The following is a 24,381-nucleotide window of genomic DNA, read 5'->3' as shown; positions in this document are numbered from 1 at the left end:
GTTTAATAGACAAGTGTGAGGTATTGCACTTTGGAAGGACAAACCAAGGTAGAACATACAAGGTAAATGGTAGGGCACTGAGGAGTGCAGTAGAACAGAGGGATCTGGGAATACAGATACAAAAGTCCCTAAAAGTGGCGTCACAGGTAGATAAGGTCGTAAAGAGAGCTTTTGGTACATTGGCCTTTATATATCAAAGTATTGAGTATAAGAGTTGGAATGTTATGGTGAGGCTGAATTTGGAGTATTGGTGCAGTTTTTGTCACCAAATTACAGGAAGGATATTAATAAGGTTGAAAGAGTGCAGAGAAGGTTTACAAGGATGTTGCTGGGACTTGAGAAACTGAGTTACTGAGAAAGGTTGAATAGGTTAGGACTTTATTCCTTGGAGCATAGAAGAATGAGGGGAGATTTGATAGAGGTATGTAAAATTATGATGGGTATAGATAGAGTGAATGCAAGCAGGCTTTTTCCACTGAGGCAAGGGGAGAAAAAAAACCAGAGGACATGGGTCAAGGGTGAAGGGGGAAATGTTTAAAGGGAACATTGGGGGGGGGGGCTTCTTTACATAGAGAGTGGTGGGCGTGTGGAATGAGCTGCCAGATGAAGTGCTAAATGCAGGTTCACTTTTAACATTTAAGAAAAACTTGGACAGGTACACATGGATGAGAGGTGTATGGAGGGATATGGTCCAGGTGCAGGTCAGTGGGACTAGGCAGAAAAATGGTTCCGCACAGCCAAGAAGGGCTAAAAGGCCTGTTTCTGTGCTGTAATGTTCTACGGTTCTAAATCTTTGGAATTTTTTTTTTTTAAAAAGCCATTTGTTAACCCCTTGCTAATAAAGTCCCATGATGAATCAGCTCCATCATGGGTATTAGTCTCCACAGTATCCACAACATGTTTAAAGAACAGTGTCTCAGATAGGTGGTGTAAGGCCACCCATCACGCAGGGCATGCCCTTTTCTCATCGTTACCATCAGGAAGGAGGTACAGAAACCTGAAGTCACACACCCAGCGATTCAGGAACAACTTCTTCATCTCTGCTATTGGATTTCTAAGTGGACATTGAACACTACCTCACTCACATTTTTATTTCTGTTTTTGTACTACTTATTTAATTTGACTATTTAAAATACTTGTATATACTTACTGTAATTCACATTTTTTCCCTATGTGTATCACGTATTTATTTATCATTGTACTGCTGCCGTAAAGTTAACAAATTTCATGACATATGCCGGTGATATTAAACCTAACTCTGATTAGAACAGACTAAGTAGTAATAAAAATTTAACTGGTTTAAGATAAACGTATTACTAAATGATTGTAAAGCGACAAAACATTAAAGTGCACATTGTAGTGAAGCACAAAAAAAAAAGTTTGGCATTAGGTAGTTACATTGGTTCACAAAATTGCTTTGGTTAAATAATTTGAATAGTATACAAAAATACGCTCTTGTAATTACACAAAGTAGCACAATGTGATTAGATAGGACATGAATCCTGTTATTGTGCTATAATATCTCATTCTTGTTCTACTTAATGTAGATCACTTTTTCTCAGAGTCATACAATCATACAGCAAGGAAGCAGGTCCTTTCACCCGCAGAATCCAAGTGGACTCTACATGCACTCATTTATAATAATCCAACATTTATCCAATTTTATTTTATGTTGCCATTTAATGCCTACAGGCTAGCACCTCAAAGGAAAAGTACAAATATAAAATAATTACTTTTCATTTGTGATATATGATGGGAAAAGGAAATTAACCAGGAGGAACTTCTTAAGCCAGAGAGTGGTGTATCAGTGGAATTCTTTGCCACAGGCAACTGCGGAGGCCAAGTCTTTATGTATATTTAAGGCAGAAGTTAATAGATTCTTGATTAGTCAGGAAGGGATACAGGGGTGGGGGGGGGGAGGCAGAAAATTGGGGCTGGGAGGAAAAATGGATCAGCTATGACGAAATGGTAGAGCAGAATCGATGGGCCAAACAGCCTAATTCTGCCCTGATAACTTATAGTCTTATGTTTTGCATAATGTTTCCAGTAATCTTTTGAAAGATTAATATGTAATAAGTGCAACCATTACACCACCTCTTTAAGGATAGTTTATGAATAATTGAGATTGTTGTTGTCATATGAAAATGGAAAATTTCCAATAATTTGCAATTTACCATGGGACGGAGTCATATGCCGAATTTTAAAAGCTACTGAAGTACTTTCAAACTTCTGAAACAATTGTGCTCCAAAAATGATAATTTTTTTAATGTACTACATACATATCTTTAACAGGACTGAAGTTTTACAAGCACTGTGAAGTATTTTTTTCTGACTGTAGAGACTGAGGATGGAACCATACTGTAAGCTGAAGTCAGTGCTTCAGTGCTATTTTTTTTGATCCCTATTTCTTTTGGGTTCACTTGCCTGATATATGAGACTGAAAAATGCCCATTTAAGTCAAATTAACCCATGACCTCAACAAGAGCAGGGTCAGATAGCACAAGAACTGCAGATGCTAGCATCTTTGGGCATAGTGCTTCATAAGAACTGGCAAAACATGGACAAAATTAAAATGTTGCTTCATTTTGACCTTTGTACTTCTCTCCAGTAATGTTTGCAGATTTCCAATATTGCCATTTTATAACATCTAAACTAAATAAAAGGTGAAATCCAATCACGTCATCTTAAGCATGTTGGCAGTATTGTAGTCTGAAAAAATTCAGTCAGCAGAAGCAGTAAATTTGCCCTAAACTGCAAAACCCAGGAATTTTCCTACTCCTCATCCCAATTACCCATTTCAATACCTCACAGTGACTAAACCAAGAAGAGTATTTTCTGGTATACTTCACTGGAGTATAAAGTTTTAGGCACATATATCAGAATCAGGTTTATCATCGCCAGCATGTGTGGTGAAATTTGTTAACTTTGTTAAATATACAAGATCATATAGGTAGGGTGCTTAAGATCTTTGCACAGTACTGTAATTTTATGTATTGCACTGTACTGTAGCTAAAAAAACACAAATTTTATGACATATGAGCGATGATAAACCCGATTCTGATATGGATCTCTTTTGTGGACTGAGAGTGAAAAGGGGGTAAGGAGAGGGGAATAATGGTTGGGGAAAGGGGAGGGGAGAGAGGAGGGAGAGGGAAGCACCAGAGAGACATTCTGTAACGATTAATAAACCAAATGTTTGGAATCAGATGTCCTTGCCTGGTGTCTCAGGGCTGGGTGTAACTGCAACCCCCCCACCCCACCCTCCCTCTGGCACGTCTTCTCCACCTCCTGTCCCACACCCCTTCCGCAGTGTTTCATCCTCTCCATTCCCAACATCCTCTTCTCCCGCCAGATTTACAAACTTGCTCTCTCTTCCACATTGACAAATACGGTACTGTGCAAATGTCTTAGATAACCTATCTATATATATGTGCCCAAGACTTTTGTACCTAGTACTGTAGTTTTAACATTTTTCACTCAATCAGCAACCTAGAAATGAATAATCTGGAAAAAGGAGTTCAAATCACATCATTGCAGCTGGAAGGTGGGGGGAGGTGCGCAGTGTGGTAATTTAAATTATTTAAATAAGTATGGAATTAAAAAGCCAGTGCTGGCCGTGGTAACTTCAACCTACGACGTTGTCTTAAAAAGCTATCCAGTTATGTTGTTTATGCACGAAAAATTGATGCCTGTAACTGATTTGAGTCTCCAGGGTAATGAAGTGTAGTTCACCTTTAATTGCAGGGAAAGTCAGTCAATTTGCAAGTAATTAAGGATAGGTAACAGACTGCCAGAGACCTGAATGAATTCAAAAGAAACATTTCAGTATGATGATAAAAACTGTACTTTCAGAAACAAAACTATTTGATTAGCTGACCTTCATACCAAGTAACGAAAAGGAGACCAATTAGCAACATGATGGAAAAGTTTACTGCTCCTTTTGAAACTAATACGATAGTCCTTTTACTGATAGCTCCAAGGTCAGCAAGTTTAACATTCAGTTCAGAAATGAAGATAGTTTCATTATAAAATGGTTAAAACATGGAATTGTTATTCTGCAGTTTAATTCTAAGAATAATCATCAGCGAGGAAAGCTAGTCAGTGATGGGGCAAGTGAAGTTGAGTGAAGTTATCCCCTCTGATTCAGGAGCTTGATGGTTGAGGGTTAACAATGATAGTCTTTAATGATAATTATACTCTTTCAATGTGTAAACGAGTATAATTTTTGTTGCACTTCATAGAAGATGATGTGATGGTGTTGTACGTGCTCTTTTTCCTATTTTCCAAAATTTTGTCTTGAGCTGTTGAATTTTTACAGCATTTTGTCTTTATATTTGCAGTTGATCTTGCTGAATTTATGGTCAGAGAAACTTGGGATATCCTTTAAATGCTGTGCGTTTCTCATCTGTGGTTCTCTTGCTGAAATGGTTATCTTTACACACTTTGTGAAATCAATCAACCAATTTCCCCCGGGATCAATAAAGTATGACTATGACTATGTGGTCTAGGTTTTGCCACATGGCAACTATTTGGCCTGTGAAATTATAAATGGAGGGTGCCCAGCCCGTCACAGTTAAAGCCCTCCCCAGTATTGAGCACATCGACATGAAACGTTGTCCCAGGAAAATAGCATCCATCAACAGGGACCCCCCCACCCCCCCGACCACCACTCAGGACATGCTCTCTTCTCGCTGCTGCCATCAAGAAAGGACTCACACCAGCAGGTTTAGGAACAGTTACTAGCTCTCAACTATCAGAGGCTCTTGAACCACAGGGGATAACTTCACTCAACAAACCTGAGGAAATCTGCAGATACTGGAAATCCGAAGTAATACACGCAAAAAGCTGGAGGAACTCAGCAGGTCAGGCAGTATCCATGGAAAAGAGCAAGCAGTCGATGTTTCGGGCAGAGACCCTTCATCAGGATGGAGTTCATCCTGTATCACCTCCCTCATGGTTCCACCTCCTTCTACTACCCATTGTGTTTTCCCCTATTCCTTCTTCACCTTTCCTGCCTATCCCCTCCCTGCTTCCCCTCCCCCACCCCTTTATCTTTCCCCTCACTGGTTTTTCACCTGGAACCTACCAGCCTTCTCCTTCCCACCCTCCCCCCACCTTCTTTATAGGGCCTCTGCCCCTTCCCCCTACAGTCCTGACGAAGGGTTCCGGCCTGAAACGTCAACCAATCTTTTCCACGGATGCTGCCCGACCTGCTGAGCTCCTCCAGCGTGTTGTGAGTGTTGCTTTGACCCCAGCATCTGCAGAGTATTTTGTGTTTAAGTATATAACTAGAGTTGCCCTACAAAAGGTTGCTGTAAACCAGGTTAAGGGTTCATTATATGGGAAATGGTAGATTAAGTGTTAGTCTGTAGGTACAGAAATCAGTGAGGGAAGCTAATGGAATTCAGAGTTTTATTGCATCCAGTAATGAGTCTAAAAATGGGGAGACTTTGATGTAACTTTGCTTGTGTGAGATAGTCATAGGACCACACACATAGGAGCAGAATTAGGCCATTCAGAACATTGAGTCTGCTCCACCATTTCATTACAGCTGATCCATTTTCCCTCTCAATCCAATTATCCTGCCTTCTACCCGTAACCTTTTACATCCTGACTAATCAATAACCGATCAACCTCCACCTTAAATACACCCAGTGACCTGGACTCCACAGCTGCCTGTTGCAATTAATTCCACAGACTGAGGCAAGTGAGACCCCCCACCACCTGAATTTTACAGAAGCATCTTTGAGAGTATCCTGACAAGCTGCATCTTCATCTAGTATGAGAGCATAAGAGCATCAGAATGAAAGTGCCTACAAAGGACTGTCAGAATGGACAAGAAGGTCATAGGCATCTCGTTACAATCCATCAGGGAAATTTATCACGAGTGCCGAGTACACAGGGCTCTTGGATTATCAAAGATCCCACCCATCCATCCAGCATCCTCTTTGACTTTCTATCATCAGGCAGGAGACTCCGATGCATAAAGACAAGAACTGTCAGGATGGGAAACAGCTTCTTCCCTCAGGTCACTGGGTTTCTGAACTCTCCGCCGCATTGCATTCAAAGTGTCACTGGTTAATTTGTTCTTTACTCTACAATATTTAATTTATGAACTTTACTGTGTTTATTTATGTGGAATTCACTTATATATTTAATTCTTATCTTCCTAAGTTGTTGTATGTAATATGTACTACTGAGCTTTACACCCTGGTCTGGAGAAATGTTGTCTCATTTGATGGTATACATGTATATAGTTAAACAACAATAAACTTGACTTGACTCTTGCTAAAATAATTCCTCCTCATCACCATTTTAAATGACTGTCCCTCTATTCTGAGGTTGTGCTCTCTGATCAAAGACCTCCCCCCTATGGGAAACATCTACTCCGTATCCACTCTATCCAGGCATTTCAACATTTGATAGATTTCAATGAGATTCCACCCTCCCCACCATTCTTCCAAATTCCAGCGAGTACAGGCCCAAAGCCATCGAACGCTCCTCATATGATAACCTGTTCATTCCCAGGACCATTCTCCTGGATCTCCTCTGAATCCTTTCCAATGACAGTACAACTGCTCTTAATAAGGAGGTCAAAACGGCTCACAATACTCCAAGTGAGGCCTCACCAGTGCCTTATAAAGCCTCAGCATTACATCCCTTCTTTTCTATTCTAGTCCTCTCAAAATGAATGCTAACACTGCATTTGCCTTCCTTACCACCAACTCAACCTGCAAATTAATGTTTAGGAAATCCTGCACAAGGACTTCCTTTGCACCCCAGTCCTTGAAATTTATCCCTGCTTCAAAAATATTCTAAGCTTTTATTCCTTCTAACAAAGTGCATGACCATACACTTCCTAACATTGTATTCCACCTGCCACTTCTTTGCCCATTCTCCTAACCTGTCTAAATCCTCCTGCCGCCTCCCTGCTTCCTCAACACTACCTGCTCCTCCATCTATCTTCATATTGTCTGTAAACCTGGGCACAAAGCACTTAATTCTATCATCCAAATCATTGACATACAATGGAAAAACACGCAGTCCCAACAGTGACCCCTGTGGAACACCGCTAGTCACCAGCAGCCAACCAGAAAAGGCTCCTTTTATTCACACTCTTTCCTCCTGCCAGTCAGTCAATGCTCTAATCCTGCTAGAATATTTCCTGTAACACCATGGGTTCTTATCTTGTTCAGCAGCCTCATGTATAGCACCTTATCAGAGCTGTTCCGAAAATCCAAGTACAGAGCATCCACTAATTCTTCTTTGTCCATCTTGCTTGTTATTTCCTCAAAGAATTCCAACAGATTTGTCAGGCAAGATTTTCCCTAAAGGAAACAATGCTAACTTTGGCCTATTTTATCATGTGCCTCCAAGTACCCTGAGACCTCATCATTAACAAACCACTCCAACATCTTCCCAACCACTGAGGTCAGGCTAACTGGCCTATAATTTCCTTTCTTCTGCATCCCTCCTTTCTTGAAGAGTGGAGTAACATCTGCAATTTTCCATTTCTCTGGAACCATATCAGAACCCACTGATTCTTGAAAGATCCAGATTTCTTGGTGTTCACCTGGTGGAGAATCTCACCTGGTCCCTCAACACCAGCTCCATAGCAAAGAAAGCCCAGCAGCGTCTCTACTTTCTGTGAAGGCTGAGAAAAGTCCATTTCCGACCCCCCCCCCCCATCCTCACCACATTCTACAGAGGTTGTATTGAGAGCATCCTGAGCAGCTGCATCAGTGCCTGGTTCGGAAATTGCACCATCTCGATTGCAAGACCCTGCAGCTGATAGTGAGGTCAGCTGAGAAGATCATCGGGGTCTCTCTTCCCGCTATCACAGACATTTACACCACACGCTGCATCCGTAAAGCAAACAGCATTACGAAGGACCCCACGTACCCCTCATACAAACTCCTCTCCCTCCTGCCATCTGGAAAAAAGGCATCGAAGCATTCAGGCTGTCACGACCAGACTATGTAACAGTTTCTTCCCCCAAGCCCTCAGACTCCTCAATACCCAGAGCCTGGCTTGACACCAACCTACTGCCCTCTACTGTGCCTATTGTCTTGTTTATTATTTATTATTATTTATTGTAATACCTGCACTGTTTTGTGCACTTTATGCAGTCCTGGGTAGGTCTGTAGTCTAGTGTAGTTTTTGTGTTTTTTCTTACGTAGTTCAGTGTAGTTTTTGTATTGTTTCACGTAGCACCACGGTCCTGGAAAACGTTGTCTCATTTTTACTGTGTTCTGTACCAGCAGTTATGGTTGAAATGACAATAAAAAGTGACTTGATTTGACTTGATCGTTATTAATTCCTCTGTAATCTCTTCAGCATTCTTGAGATATTGGAGGACACAGGAGCACCTGGATACAGCCACAGGGAGAATGTACAGACAAATCACAGACAGTGCCCAAGGTGAGTAGTGAATAGCCTGCAGTGCTGTCAGGCAATGACTGTACCATTTCTGGTTTGTGGATTAAAAACTAAAGTCTGCACTTACTTTGCCGTTTCACTGGAGGGCATCTTACTGAATGACTAACCCTGAGCTCAGACAGCTGGCTATGATGAAAAAATCATGTGCAGGTGTGGGGAGGTGGGTAGGCTGACATCTTGGCCAAGAATTGCTGAGAGGCTAAACAGAGAGTCAAGCAACGTTCATTGGCTTAGCTGCTTGTCAAAGCTAACAAGAAATACAAGTGTTTCTGAGTTTTCAGTTGTGACAGCTTAATGTGAAATAGCTGTATTTCCACATTATCAGTTTTCTAACAACCAAAATAAGTTAAGATGCCATTATATAAAATAATTTGCAAGGCAAACATGGAAAATTGTACAATCGGTGACATAAAGATATTTGCTGAAATCATTTCATGTAAAGTCAACAATTTTACCAAAAAATTAGTTCATAATTAACAGGAAAATTGAAATTGGAGAGTCCATTATTTCTTACCTACTACAAATGCTATGGCTCCAACCACCACAACCAAAACCAGCATCAAAGGAGCAATTAGTAACTTTCCAGCTGTAAGATGAAAAAAAAACCTGTTAGAATAATTGTACATAAGGACACATTGTTCTTCTCCTAGATCACTTGTGGTGTGGTGCAAATCTGCCTATCAATGGGTGGGCACTTTGAGAGTAGACAGTAGGTGCACACAGAGGAAGAAGCAGTCAGTATTTATTTATTTAGAGATACAGCTTGGATCAGGTGCTTCCAGCCCAATGAGCTCCAACTCCCAGTAATCCGATTTAACTCTCGCCTAATCACAGGGCAATTTACAATTACCAATTAACCTACTAACAGCCATGTCTTTGGACTGTGGGAGAGAACTGGAGTACCTGGAGGCTCACGGGAAGAATGTACAAACTTTCTTAAAGCAGATGCCAGAACTGAACCCCGATGCCCTGAGTTGTCACAGCGTTGTGCTAACCACTGCGAGACTGTGGCGCCCCAAGTATTCCTCGCATTATATTTCAGTTCAGTGTAAGAGTCAAAGATAATGACCAGCCATTCTCAATGGGGGCCATATGGCCCCTTTGGGGGCCCTGGCACATTTGAAGGGGGTCACCAACTGAAAACTGTAAGAAGGGGAGCCCCAAGGGTTTATGGGGGCTCTGGTAACTGAACCGATGAAATACCCAAGCAGCAACCTTCATTGGAGTCAATAGTTTCCCTCCTATTTATAATATCTTTCCAACACACCGTTTGACTTTGGCGCACCTGGTAAATTCATTGCTCAAGCTCCTCCCACACAGCCTCACTTCAGAGTCAGTCGCGAATCAGACTGCACCGGGTCAACGTATTCAATCAGGGGTTCTCGCATCCATTATCACCATACTTCATTCTCCGAAGATCAGCGTGTCTTCCTAGGCCTATTTTAGCCTAGTAACTTTAAAGTATATGTGTTTGGATATATTATATGTTAAGGTACGTTGTGAAAAGTGTTTATTACTGTCATTGTCTAATCTGGAGCCCGCTATCATGATGAAAAGCACCAAGCTCAGGGATCGCATTAGGCCTGATAGATGTTTAATTTCATACAGTCTTTTTTTAAGTTCTGTCCAGTATGTCGGAATGTTCATGTTTTCCTGGTGTTCAATAATAAATGATTTTCTGTCTATCTGTTTGTGTTGTACTCCTGTTTGAAAGGGGGGCCCTGGAACCAGAGAAGAGCTCCTAAGGGGGCCGTGGACAAAAAAAGGTTGAGATTTACTGGTCTAAACAGTTCCAACAACAATGTGAATTGTTGCCAATGTAAGCAAATTTAAAAATAACACTATCATCAATCTAGATCTTGCGAAGTGGGTTGCAGGAGAATTACCAGCATAACCTCTTTACACAATAGTTTACAAGTATTCTTACAAGGCTTAAATATGAGCCAAACTTTCCTTTTTTAATCCCTGGAGGTCATTTTTCCTACTTGCCTGCTAGTGCTGCCACATATTGACAAACAATTGCACAGTAATTTTACGTATTGCACTCTACAGCTGCCAAAAAACAAACCAATCATGAGCCTTCAAGTCAGTATTTAGTAGATGCACCATTGGCAGCAATTATAGCCTTGAGTCTGTGTGGCTAGGTCTCTGTCAGCCTGGCATAGCTGCACACTGCAATTTCCCCCCATTTTCCTGTACCAAACTGCTCAAGCTTTGTCAGATTGCATGGGGATTGTGGGTGAACAGCCCTTTTCAAGTCCAGTCACAAATTCTCAATTGGATTGAGGTCTGGACTCTGACTTGGCCACCCCAGGGCATTAACTTCGTTGTTTTTAAGCCATTACTGTGTAGTTTTGGCTTTATGCTTGGGGTTATTGTCTTACTGAAAACAAATCTTCTCCAAAATTTCAGTTCTCTTGCAGACTGCATCAGGTTTTCCTCCAAGATTTCCCTGTATTTTGCTGCATTCATTTGACCTTCTACCTTCACAAGCTTCCAGGGCCTGCTGCAGTGAAGCACCCCCATAGTATGATGCAGCCACCACCATGCTTCATGGCAGGGATGGTGTGTTTTTGATGATGTGCAGTGTTTGGCTTATGCCAAACATAGCATTTAGTCTGATGGCCAAAAAAGCTCAATTTTGGTTTCATCAGACCATAGATCCTTTTCCAGCTGACTTCAGAGTCTCCCACAAGCCTCCTGGCAAACTCTAGCCAAGATTTCATGTGAGCTATTTTCAACAGTGGCTTTCTCTTTGCCCCTCTCCCATAAATCTGTGACTGGTGAAGCACCCGGGCAAGAGTTACTGTCAGTGCAGTCTCTCCCATCTCGGCCATTGAAGCTTGTAACTCCTCCAGAGTTGTCATAGGTCACTTGGTGGCCTCCATCACTAGTCCCCTTCTTTCTCAGTTTTTGAGGATGACCTGCTCTAGGCAGATTTGCAGCTGTGCCATATTCTTTCTGTTTCTTGATGATTGTGCACTGTACTCCAAGGGATATTCAGAGACTGTGAAATTTTCCTGTATCCATCTCCTGACTTGTGCTTTTTAATAACCTTTTCACAGATTTGCTTGGAGTGTCTTCATGGTGTAGTTTTTGGCAGGATAGTAACTCACCAGCAGTTAGAGGTATTATTACGATCAATTGAAACACCTCGACTGCACACAGGTCTCCAAAAACAGATCTCCATTTAACTAATTGCTACTTCTAAAACTAACTGGCTGCACCTGTGATGATTTGGCGTGTCATATTAAAGGTGGGTGAATACATATAGAATCAATTATTTTATGTTTTATATTAGCAATTAATTTAGATTCCTTTGTAGAGATCTGTTTTCACTTTGACATGAAAGATGATCTGTTGATCAGTCTCAAAAAAGCCTATTTAAATCCACTGCGATTCAATGGTATAATACAATAAAACATGAAAATTTCTGGGGGCGGGGGTGAATACTTTATACAGGCATGACATATGTGAGTGATGATAAACCTGATTCTGATATGGGTCTCTATTGTGGACTGAGAGTGGGAAGGGGGCACGGAAAGGGGAATCATGGTTGGGAAAAGGGGAAGGGATAGGAGAGAAAACACTGGAAAGACACTCGGTAATGATCACTAAACCGATTGTTTGGAATCAAATGACCTTCCCTGGTACCTCAGGGCTGGGTATGCCCGCCACCTTCCCACCCCTGTCACTCCTTCTGTGCTACCCATCCAACACCCTTCCTGCACAGCTCCACCCCTCACCATTCCCAACATCCAGCAGGGCAGGAATTAGGAGCCATTTACCACTGTTATTGGTATTAATTGATTCAGTGTGGTTTAGGTTTGAAGTTGGGGATTTCTTAGTTGGATAGAGAAAATCTCCATACATGGTAAAGCATTTACAAAAAAATGAATTGTAAGAATACTGAAGTTAATAATAAAAACATGCCATTTAGTTTGAGTCCTGATATCCTGTTAATTATGCAGCTCAATAATAATTATGTAGTTCAATAATAACTTTATAATGGTCTTCAAATAAATCATTGAATATTATCTGCTTCCATTCTCACCTGAATCTGACTGAAATCTGATGAAGGGTCTTGGCCTAAAGTGTCAACTGTTTCCTCTCTTCCATGGATGCTGCCTGGCCTGCTGAGTTCCTCAGTTCCTCCAGCATTCTGTGTGTATTGCTTGGATTTCCAGCAAATGCAGATTTTCTCTTGTTTCTCACCAGAGTCTCAGGGGTTGCGGTGCTGGATCTCTGGGCTACGCCTTGGTACAGTGAGAATGATCCATGGGTCCCCCACCCCCAGCTTGTCAGATCCTACTGACTGGCACAACATTTCCTAAGCTGTTCCTCCCCTCTTCAATTGGCTGCTCAGCTCTCTCCACCCATATATAGCACAAAAACAGTTCATGTTGCTCTTAGTATTTTCAGTTTTACTAAACTATGCTAAAGAATATATCCCACTTCTAAAATTCTGAGGGATAGGAATTCATCATGGTCACTTGTAATGTTCAGCTTTATTGACTTAGATGGACCAGAAATTTCGCAGAACAAGGATCAATCTGCTACCACTCTGTAATGAGCACTTAGGTGAGCTCACTCATTAATTCACAGATTCAGAGAGCCTAAATCAGACTGAAACACGAGGGTCTCGGCCCGAAACGTCGACTGTACCTCTTCCTAGAGATGCTGCCTGGCCTGCTGCATTCACCAGCAATTTTTATGTGTGTTGCCTAAATCAGATGGATTTCTTTTCCACAAAGAGAGCTCTATAAATCTGAAATGATTTCTTTTTCCCTTTCTTTTAACAAAAATAAATGAATATGTATTAGTATATATTTGTATTAATAAACACAAGAAATTCTGCAGATGCTGGAAATCCAAAGCAACACTCACAAAATGCTGTATAAGAGTCGACGTTTTGGGCCAAGACCCTCCTTCAGGTCCTGAACAAGGGTCTCGGCCCAAAAGCTTGACTGTTTTTTTATTTCCACAGAGGCTGTTTGACCTGCTGAGTTTCTCCAGCATTTTGTATATTTGTATTATGTTTTCTTGTACTATCTTCAATGGAAATTACTACCATCTGCCCAGGATTAGTTAGGTCACCATAAGAATGTCTCATTCAATGCAAGATCAGAACAGTCCATGATTACTGTCGTGTACTTGTGTAAAGAGCATGGTCCCTAATTTTCATCTTTTTAAGATGAAGATAATACACATTCTAGGCAGACTAGAAAACTAGCTTATAGTTCTCATAATAAGTACTACTGATAGTGACAAACAAGAGAAAATCTGCAAATGCTGGAAATCCAAGCAACGAACACAAAATGCTGGAGGAACTCAGCAGGTCCTGCTGAAGGGTCTCGGCCTGAAACGTCAACTGTACTCTTTTCCATAGATGCTGCCCGGCCTGCTGAGTTCCTCCAGCATTTTGTGTACGTTACTACTGATAGTGACTGTTGGCTGGTAAATTGGGATTAGGTAATTACAGGCCTTGATTTTAAAGGCACTTATGTTCAAGTACTGAAATGTGAAGGTTGGATCTGCAAGGTTGGTGCAGCGCAGCTGTGTAGTGGTTAGCGGAATTGTAGTGGATTCAATTCCGCCACTATTTGCAAGGAGTTTGTATTTTCTCATGCGACCGCATGGGTTTTCTCTGAGTTCCCTGGTTTACTCCCACTTTCTGGAGACGTACAGGTTAGGATTAGAAAGTTCTGGGCATTCCTGTGTTGGCGCTGGAAGTATGGCGACACTTGCCCCTTGGACTGTGCTGGTTGTTGACGCAAACAACACATTTCGCTGTACACTTCGATGTGCATGTGATAAATAAAGCTCATCTTAAACCTTACAGTTTCTCGATTAGCTACTTCTGTTAGGTGCCACACTTCAACAGGATGACTTGACTGCAGAGCAGCTCTTGTTTGTTGTGGACCTATCGGTGACAAATCCAGATGAAAATCACTGCCTTAAGAATAGGTCTGAGAAAATGAGAGAAGCTCCCACACCGAATTACTTTGACTGCTCTTTAGCTTTCTCCATTCATTCAATCTTTCAAATATTTTCTTTCACCAAGTTAGTCAGATATTGAAAATCACCATGCTGGAAATCATAAGTTGATATAAATAAGATCCTGCTTTGGATTTTAAAAGAGAATTCTTCTCTTGCTCAAATTAATAAAAGACTTGCACTTTTCCTAAACATGCGGGAGGAGGAGCCACACCTTATATTCTGTCTGCGTAGCTTCCACCCTGATGGCATGAATATTGATTTCTCCCTCTGCTAAAAAAAAATCCATCTCCCTCTCTACTTCTTTTATTTTCCACTCAGGCCTCTTACCTCTTCTCACCTCCCTCTGGTGCTCCTCCTCATCCTCTTGCTCCCTGTGGTCCACTTTCCTCTCCGATCAGATTCTTTCCTCTCCAACCCTTTATCTTTCCAACCCACCTGGCTTCACCTAGCACCTTCGAGCTATCCTCTTCCTACTACTCCCACCGTGTCTTCCCCCTTCCTTTTCAGTCCTGATGAAGGGTCTCAGCCCAAAGCATTGACTATATTCATTTCTGGAGATACTGCCTGACCTGCTCAGTTATTCCAGCATTTGGCATGCATTGCTTTTGGCATCCCAAAGTGCTTTTTAACCAATGAAGCACTTTTGAAGCAAGATCATTGTTTAATGTTTTGTTTTCTTATGCTACAATAAGTTGCAACACGCTCCAAATATAAATACCTTAGAAGAATCATCTTAACTTTAAATATCTTAAAATGCTGTACTGGTATTGTTTTTCCTTGCAAGTATGCTTCATTATAGGCCCATTCTGAAGAGTTTCATAAATAGTTCTAACACATGCAGATAGAACGTGAATTTTAACCTGTATAAGCTAACTGCCTATCAGCCATGCTTGACACTTAAATGATCCTTGATTCCCTTAATATTTCAGTGATTGCGGCAATATTTACTCCCTTTTTTTTAGCTGCAGGTCACATGCAACTGAATGCTGAAAGAACAAAAATGCTCGGTTAGTAGAAGGGAGGTTACTGATTGCAGGTGCATGATGGTCATATGACCGTTTCCCACACTACAGTGATGTTATATAACCTGTAAAACTGGAACACCGCTATGGGAAACACAATCTGTTGTGTCGATGATGCAGCACTGAAATATGCACTTACCAAATTGATTCATGAACCCACCCAGAACCTAGAGATGAAAAACCTTAGTGCCTGCAGCATCCCGTGGTGATAGACGAATGGTAAATGAAGGGAACTCTGTGTGCACTGGACATACAGCCCAGAGGTCACTTTCACCGCAGATCTCTGTGCTGCTCTTTAGATATGGAAGTAGTTTAGGAATTAACCCTAAATAATATCACAACCAGTCGATAAGTTCAAAACTCAGCAATCCTATTGCATCTAGTTATGGACAGGGGTGACAATAAAGAGGCTGATGGGAGGAGGCCATTAGGTCACAAATGAAGCCAGGTGGGTTGGAAAGACAAAGAGCAGCACCTCTACTTCCTTAGGAGTAAGCGGAAATTCGGCACGACATCAAAAACTTTGAGAAACTTCTGCAGATGTATAGTGGAGAGCGTTTTGACTGGCTGCATTACCACTTGGGGTCTGGAAACACAAATGCTTTTGAATGGCCCAGTACCCCGCCCCCCCACCCCCAACCACTGAGCACATCTACACAAAACGCTGTCTTAAGAAAGCAGCATCCATCATCAGAGATCCTCACCATCAGGGCCGTGCTCTTTTCTTGCTGCTGCCATCAGGTAGAAGGCACAAGAGCCTCAGGACTCGCACCACCAGGTTCCAGAACAGCTACTATCCCTCAGCCATCAAGCTTTTTAACAAAAGAGGTTAACTACACTCACTTGCCCATCCATTGAAATGTTCCCACAACCAATGACCTCACTTCAAGGATTCTTCATCTTGTTATTTCATGTTCTTGTTATTTATTGCTATTCATTTATATTTGCATTTGCACAGTTTGTTGTCTTCTGCACTCTGGTTGATCTTTCACTGAGCCTGTTGTAGTTACTACTCTGTAGATTGAAAGGTTAACTTAAAGTGGTTGCAGAGCAGGTATCTGTAATAGTGGGAAAGCCTAGGACCAGAGGGCACAGGCTCAGAACAAAACAATGTCTCTTCCGAACAGAGAGGAATTTCTTTTGACAGAGGGTGGTGAATCTGTGGAATTCATTGCCACAGATGGCTGCAGAGGCCAAGTCATACATTGGGTATATTTAAAGTTGAGGTTGACAGGTTCTTGATTATTAAGGGTGTCAAACATTATAGGGAGAAGGCAGGAGAATGGGAATGAGAGGGAAAATAAATCAGCCATGATGGAATAGTGGAGCAAACTTGATAGGCCAAAAGGCCCAATTCTTTTCTTATGCCTTAAAGTCTTATCTCAGAAGCCATTTTTGACTCAAGTTGATTAAATCTATAACCTTCATGTGGGTCACAACCTTGTCGTGGTATGGAGGTTTGCGTGCCTCAATGACACGCACAGCCATGTTGGGTGGAGTCAGGGCTCTATGCTTTGGCTCTTGGTATGGTCACTCGTGCCAAACAGGTCAAAGGTTAGAGGCCAGACTAAGAGTGGTCCACTGGTCCTCCAGGTTCGAGGGTTCAGCTCAGGGCTAACAATCCTGATTGGTCAAACAAAACTGTTACGGGAACAGCAATGAAGTACTCTCCTACATCCAAGTGCGACGGTATTCCTGAGCTTTCACCCAGGACTTGCCTGACTGACAGTAGTGAAAACCGAGATGAAAACTATTGACATGATGAAGGAAGCCCTGAACACCTCCAGAGACGGAGGACCTTCATCGCTGCCCTAAATGCCAGTGGCATTACAGGCCGTAAATAGGTGCTTTGATAAAATCTGTGTGATATTAAGAAATGGTTAGGAGCACTAGATACAACAAAGGCTAGGGGATCAGAATGCATGCCAAGTTGTAATATTGAAGACCTACACTCAAAAACTGTAATGGAAACCTATCCAGATATATTGTTTTCAAGACGAGCAACAGAAATACAATCTGGCAAATTGCCATTCAATCAATCTACCCTCCATTATCAGCATCAGCGATGTTATCATGCAGCAGTAACTCACCAATAATTTGCTCGCTAGTTCCCAGCTTGGATTTTTAGCTCCAATCTCATCTAAATTTTGGTTCAAAATGGACCAAACAGCTGAGTTCCGAAGGTGAGGTGAAAGTCACTGTCTTTGGCATCAAAACAGTGTTCCCTTAGGGAACATACATCAAAGTTGCTGGTGAACGCAGCAGGCCAGGCAGCATCTATAGGAAGAGGCGCAGTCGACATTTCAGGCCGAGACCCTTCGTCAGGACTAACTGAAGGAAGAGTGAGTATTTGAAAGCTGGAGGGAACAGTGATCACAATACGATCGAGTTCACATCGAAATTTGAGAGAAAAAAATAAAATCCAATGTGTTGGTATTTCAGTGGAATAAAGGAAATTACAATGGCATGAGAGAGGAACTGGCTGAAGTTGACTGGAAAGGGACATTTTCAGGAAGGACAGCAGAGCAGCAATGGCTGGAGTTTCTGAGAAAAATGAGAGAAGTGCAAGACAGATATATTCCAAATAAGAAGAAATTTTCAAAGGAAAGAAAGACACTACTGTGGCTGGCAAGTAAAGTCAGAGCCAAAGTAAAAGCAAAAGAAAGAGCATACAAAGAAGCGAGAGCTAGTGGGAAGATATAAGATTGGGGAGCTTTTAAAGACTTGCAGAAGGAAACTAAGAAGGTCATTCGGAAGGAAAAGATGAATTATGAGAGGAAGTTGGCGACTATCATCAAAGAAGATACTAAAAGTTTTTTAAGTATAGAAAGGGTAAAAGAGAGTTGAGGGTAGATATAGGACCAATACAAAACGATGCTGGAGATATTGTAATGAGAGATGCAGAGATGGCAGAGGGACTGAATGAATATTTTGCATCAGTCTTCACAGTGGAAGATGTCTGCAGTATACCGGACATTCAAGGGTGTCAGGAAAGTGAAGTATGTGCAGTGAAAATTATGACTGAGAAGGTGCTCAGGAAGCTTAATGGTCTGAGGGTGGATAAATTTCCTGGATCTGATGGAATGCACCCTCGGATTCTGAAGGAACTAGCTAGAGAGATTGCGGAGGCATCAACGGTGATCTTTCAACAATTGATAGATTCTGGCATTGTACCGGATGACTGGAAAATTGCAGATGTTACTCTGCTATTTAAGAAGGGTGGGAGACAGCGGAAAGGAAACTATAGACCTGTCAGCTTGACATCAGTGGTTGGGAGTTGTTGGAGTTCATTGTTAGGGATGAGATTACAGAGTACCTGGAGGCACATGACAAGGAAGGCCAAAACCAGCATGGTTTCCTGCCTGACAAACCTACTGCAATTCTTTGAGGAAAGTACAAGCAGGGTAGACAAAGGAGATGCAGTAGATGTGGTGTACTTGGATTTTCAGAAGGCCTTTGACAAGGTGCCGTACATGAGGCTGCTTAGCAAGATAAGAGCCCATGTAGTTACAGGGAAGTTACTAGTATGGGAGGAGCATTGGCTGGTAGGCAGAAAACAGAGAGTGGGAATAAAGGGATCCTATTCTGCTGCCGGTTACCAATGAAGTTACACAGGGTTTGGGACCGCTGCTTTATACAATGTATGTCAGTGATTTGGATTACGGTATTAATGGATTTGTGGTTAAATTTGCCGATGACACAAAGATAGGCGGAGGAGTGAATAGTGTTGAGGAAACACAGAGCCTGCAGAGAGACTTATAGTTTAGGGGAATGGGCAAAGAAGTGGCAAATAAAATACAATGTTGGAAAGTGTATGGTCATGCACTTTGGGGGAAGAAATAAACGGGCAGACTATTATTTAGATGGGGAGAGAATTCAAAATGCAGAGATGCAAAGGGACTTGGGAGTCCTTGTGCAAGATACCCTAAAGATTAAGCTCCAGGTTGAATCAGTTGTGAAGGAGGCGAATGCAATGTTGGCATTCATTTCTAGAGGTATAGAATATAAGAGCAGGGATGTGATGTTGATGCTCAATAAGGCACTTGTGAGACCATGCTTGGAGTATTGTATGCAGTTTTGGGCTCCTTATTTTAGAAAGGATATACTGACATTGGAGAAGGTTCAGAGAAGATTCACGAGAATGATTCCAGGAGTGAAAGGGTTACACTATGAGGAACGTCTGGCTGCTCTTGAGCTGTATTCCCTGCAGTTCAGGAGAATGAGGGGGGATTTCATAGAAACATTCTGAATGTTAAAAGGTCCAAACAGATTAGATATGGCAAAGTCATATCCATGGCCAAAATCCCCATGGCAGGGGATTTTAGGACAAGAGGGCACGACTTCAGGATTGAAGGATGTCCTTTTAGAACAGAGATGCGGAGAAATTATTTTAGTCAGAGGGTGGTAAATTTGTGGAATTTGTTGCCACGAGTGGCTGTGGACCGCCAAGTCATTGGGTGTACTTAAGGCAGAGATAGATAGGTTCTTGATTAGCCAGGGCATCAGAGGGTATGGGGAGAAGGCAGGGGAGTGAGGATGACCTGAAGAATTAGATCAGCCCATGATTGAGTGGCGGAGCAGACCCGATAGGTTGAATGGCCTACTTCTGTTCCTATATCTTATAGTCTTAAAAGAACATTTGACTGAATGTGGCATCAAGATATTCTGGTAAAAATAACGACAATGGTATCAAGAGGAGGGAAAAAAACTCCAGTGGTTGGAATCACACCTTGCAGAAAGGAAGATGGTTGTTCAAAGTTGAAAGTAAAATTTATTGTCAGAGTACATACATGTCACCACTTACAACCGAGATTCTTTTTCTGATGCATACTTAGCAAATCTGTAGAATAGTAACTGTAAACAGGATCAATGGACAACAAACTGAGCAAATGCAGATATAAGTAAATAGTAATAAATAACGACCATGAAATAACAAGATAAAAGAGTCCTTAAATGAGTGTAGTTATTCCCATTTGCTAAAGAGCCTGATGGTTGAGGGGTAGTAACTGTTCTTGAACCTGGTGATGCAAGTCATGAGACACTTGTACCTTCTACCTGATGGCAGCAGCAAGAAGAGAGCATGGCCTGGGTGGTGAGGATCTTTGATGATGGATGCTGCTTTTCTACAGCATCGTTACATGTAGACGTGCTCAATAGTTGGGAGGGTTTTACCTATGATGTACTGGGTCGAATCCACTACTGTTTGCAGAATTTTCTGCTCAAAGGCATTGGTGTTGCCATACCAGGCCATAATGCAGCCAGTCAGCACACTTTCCACCACACATCTATAGAAGTTTGCCTAGATTTTTGATGACATTACGAATCTCCGCAGACTCCTGAGGAAGTAGAGATGCTGCTGTGCTTTCTTTGCAATTAAATTTATCTGATGGGTGCTGGATAGATCCTCTGAGTTAGTGACACCCAGGAATTTAAAGTTACTGACTCTCTCCACCTCTGATCTTCTGATGATTACTGGCTCACGGACCTTTGGTTCCCTCTCCTGAAGTCCACAATCAGTTCCTTGGTCGTACTGACATTGAGTGAAAGGTTGTTGTTATTACACCACTCGGCCGAATTTTCAGTCTCCCTGCTCTCTGCTGATTCATCACCACCTTTGATACAGTTCACAACAGCGGTATCATCGTGTCATCAGCAAACTTGTATATGGTTGTGGTTGTCAGAGCCAATCATCTCAGTCCCAGAACACCCCTGCAAGAGCTGCTAAAGGTGGCAGCCTAAGCACCGCCATTTTAAGCTGCTTTACCCTTTCCATCACAAGGAAGGTCAAAGGTGGGACCATTCACCAGTGATTTCACAATGTTAATTTTTATTCCCAAATCCATACAAGTAAACCAGCCCATGTCTGCATGCCCCAAGACATAAACAAGAATGCCAGGAAACCAGACAGGGTAGTCACTATGTCCCTCAAAAACCTGTCCTGCCATTCAATATGATCATAATTAATAGAATTCCCCTTAATCTTCAGTTCCTCAATCTTACAAATATTTTTTCTATCTCCACTTTAAATTCGCATTTATTTATTTATTGGGATACAGCATGGAATAAGCCCTTCCAGCCCCTTGAAACGCACCATCCAGCAATCCCGAATTAATCCTAGCCTAATCACAGGTCAACTTACACTGAGCAATTAACCCACCAACCGGACTATGGGCAGAAACCAGAACCCCTTGAGGAAACTCACGCATTCATGGAGAGAATCTACAAGTTCTCACAGGCAGTCTCCACAACTTTCTCAGGCAAGGAATTCCTGAGATTCACCGCCCTCCATAGATAACAAACAACACATCGTAGTTTTAAATGACCAGCCCTTTATTTTGTCACCATGCCCCCTTGTTTGTGACTCTCCCTTTAGCTCAACAACAAGTTCTCAAAGCATTTCAACATCTCAGTATCTATTCTGTCAAGCCCCTTATTATCTGATATGTTTGAACAGGACATCTTTTAGCCAATGGCCTGATTAGCCACTGTCATGGTAACATTTGCACCATAACAGTGCTAGGCAGATGCAGGAGAAAATCTAACCGGCTGTCCGTGACATTCGATGACCTTACTATTACTGAGTCTCTCACAATCAATAGTCCTGAGGTCACAAGTGACCAGTGACGGGACCAGCCAAAATAACAATAGCAGATCGGAGACTGGGTGTCCTGCAGCAAGTTATTCACCTCCTGACACCAAAAAGCCTTTTCACCTTTCACAAGGCACAAGTCCGAAGCATGATGAAATACTTTCCTCCTGTCTGGATGAGAGCAACACCAACAACACTCAAGAAGGTCCCTTTCAAGGCAGCTGAGGGGATTTGCACCTCCGTTAAGCATCTTCGACATTTACTCATGGTGCGAGACCTCCTTATTGATGAGTCCAAATCCTGAAGCCCCAACCCACTAGCATCTTCACCAGAAACAACTGCAATGGTGAGATATACCTTTCTACGAGCAATTACAGGTGGGCAGCAAGTGCTCACCTTTCCAGGAATGCCCAGATTTTGGATGTAGATTTTCAGCTGCGGTGATGACTGGCTTCGTGGTTGTGGACTCACTTTCATGAACTTCGGTTCTGAATGTTATTTGCTTATTTTTATTGTTTGTACGATTTGTTTTTATTTTCTGCACATTGGGTGTTTGACAACCTTTCTCTCAATTGGTTCTATTGGGTTTCTTTGTATTGTGGCTGCCTGTAAGGAGACAAATCTCAAGGTTGTATACAGTATTCGAAGATTCAAAGTACATTTATTATCAAAGTATTATACGCAGTACACAACCCTGAGATTCACCTTCCCCACAGACAGTCACGAAACAAAGAAACACTGTGCACACTTCAATAATAAATGTACTTCAAACTTTTTACAGATTTATTTTTGTCACTGGAAACCTGTGATCAGTAGTATTGGATTGGAATGTAAAACTGTTATTTTCCTTGTCATTCAACTTTTCCGAAGTATGCTTGTAATTTCATATGATCACGTACATGTAATTGTTCAGAGATTTTTCAGTAACTATTGTATAGCGGATTCTTTATTTTATTAGAAGCTTCTCTGCAGCAAGGGTCACACTGGTTTTATAGTACTGTAGTAGTATTGGTAGTGTCCTAATTTGTTTTGTATTTTATTTAAGACATAATTTGTTACTTGTTTTGTCTTTTTAACCACTTCCAATTAACCTGAATTCACTGTACTATGTTTTGGTTATCTTAATATAGGAAGGACCTGATTACACTGGACAAACTGCAGGGGAGATTTACCAGGATTTGCATGGAATGGAGCCCTTCAGTTACAAGGAGGAACAAGAAAGGTTGGACACAAACAAGAAAAATCTGCAGATGCTGGAAATCTAAGCAACACAAACAAAATGCTGGAGGAACTCAGTCGGCCAGGCAGCATCTATGGGAAAGAGTACAGTCAACGTTTCAGGCTGAGAAATGATGAAATGTCTCGGCCCAAAACTGCAACTGTACTTTTTATCCATGGATGCTGCCTGGCCTGCTGAATTTCTCCAGCATTTTGTGTGTGTTACGAGGAAGGCTGGATCTTGTTTCCTTGAGGTTGAGGTGGAGCACGTGGGGGGCGCCTGATGGACATGTATACAATTATGTAGGACATAGAGAGAGTGGAGAAAACTTAAAGATTCAAACTACATTTATTATCAAAGTATGTATGTAGTATATAACCCTGAGATCTGTCTTTCCACAGACAGCCACGAAACAAAGAAACACCTTAGAACCCGCTCAAGAAAACAACAAACACCAAATGCGCAAAAAGAAAGAACAATTTGTGCAAGTGGCAAAAACCAAGCGAAGAACACAGAATATAAAACATCCAGACACATTGAAGCGGTCTAGGAATGTTCAGTTTAGTTCAGTCCAGTCTAATTTAACTCCGTGTCGCTCGTTGACTGTAGGCTGCAAAGCCAGTACCCCCCAATCAAAATCGCACAAAACAGCAATAAAAAAAAGGAGTAACCAGAAACCAGAAACACATACAACATGAACTGCAATCCACAAACCATACAGAATGTGGTGGGAATCTGGAACGCAAGGCCTGACTGGGTGGTGAAACCAAGTACCGTTGCAACGGTTAACAACGATCTACATGCAGTGTATGTTTGAGTATGTATTGCTGTTGTAGCCCATCCACTTCAAGGCTGGACGTATTGTGTGATTAGAGATGCTTTTCTGCACACCAATATTGTAACGCGCAATTATTTAAGTTACCGTCACCTTCCTGTCAGCTGGAACCAGTCTGGCCATTCTCAAAGTTCAAAGTAAATTTATTATCAAAGCACATATATGACACCATACACAACCCTGAGATTTGCCTTCTTGCAGGAATGCTCAGTAAATCCAAGATCCGTAAACGAATCAGTGGAAGACCGCACCCAACATGGCAAACAACCAGATGTGT

General features: G+C 41.8%; 1 protein-coding gene and 1 long non-coding RNA gene across 2 annotated transcripts in view; one reads left to right on the top strand and one right to left on the bottom strand.

Moving 5' to 3' along the window:
• Positions 1-24,381, bottom strand: part of rnf217 (ring finger protein 217) — a 116,605-nt gene that overhangs the window by 4,330 nt on the left and 87,894 nt on the right. The window contains exon 5 of the mRNA XM_063034243.1: positions 8,954-9,025. Within this exon, the coding sequence (XP_062890313.1) occupies positions 8,954-9,025 (72 nt within the window). The remainder of the gene's footprint in view (positions 1-8,953; positions 9,026-24,381) is intronic.
• On the top strand, positions 11,349-24,138 carry LOC134338441 (uncharacterized). Its single transcript, XR_010016228.1, has 3 exons — positions 11,349-11,695; positions 23,181-23,272; positions 23,671-24,138. It is a non-coding gene; the product is annotated as an uncharacterized LOC134338441 (long non-coding RNA).

Source organism: Mobula hypostoma, chromosome 2, assembly GCF_963921235.1.
Source record: "Mobula hypostoma chromosome 2, sMobHyp1.1, whole genome shotgun sequence".
NCBI lineage: Eukaryota > Metazoa > Chordata > Chondrichthyes > Myliobatiformes > Myliobatidae > Mobula > Mobula hypostoma.
Note: the sequence above shows the minus strand (reverse complement) of the source record. Positions and strands in the feature narration are given on the sequence as shown.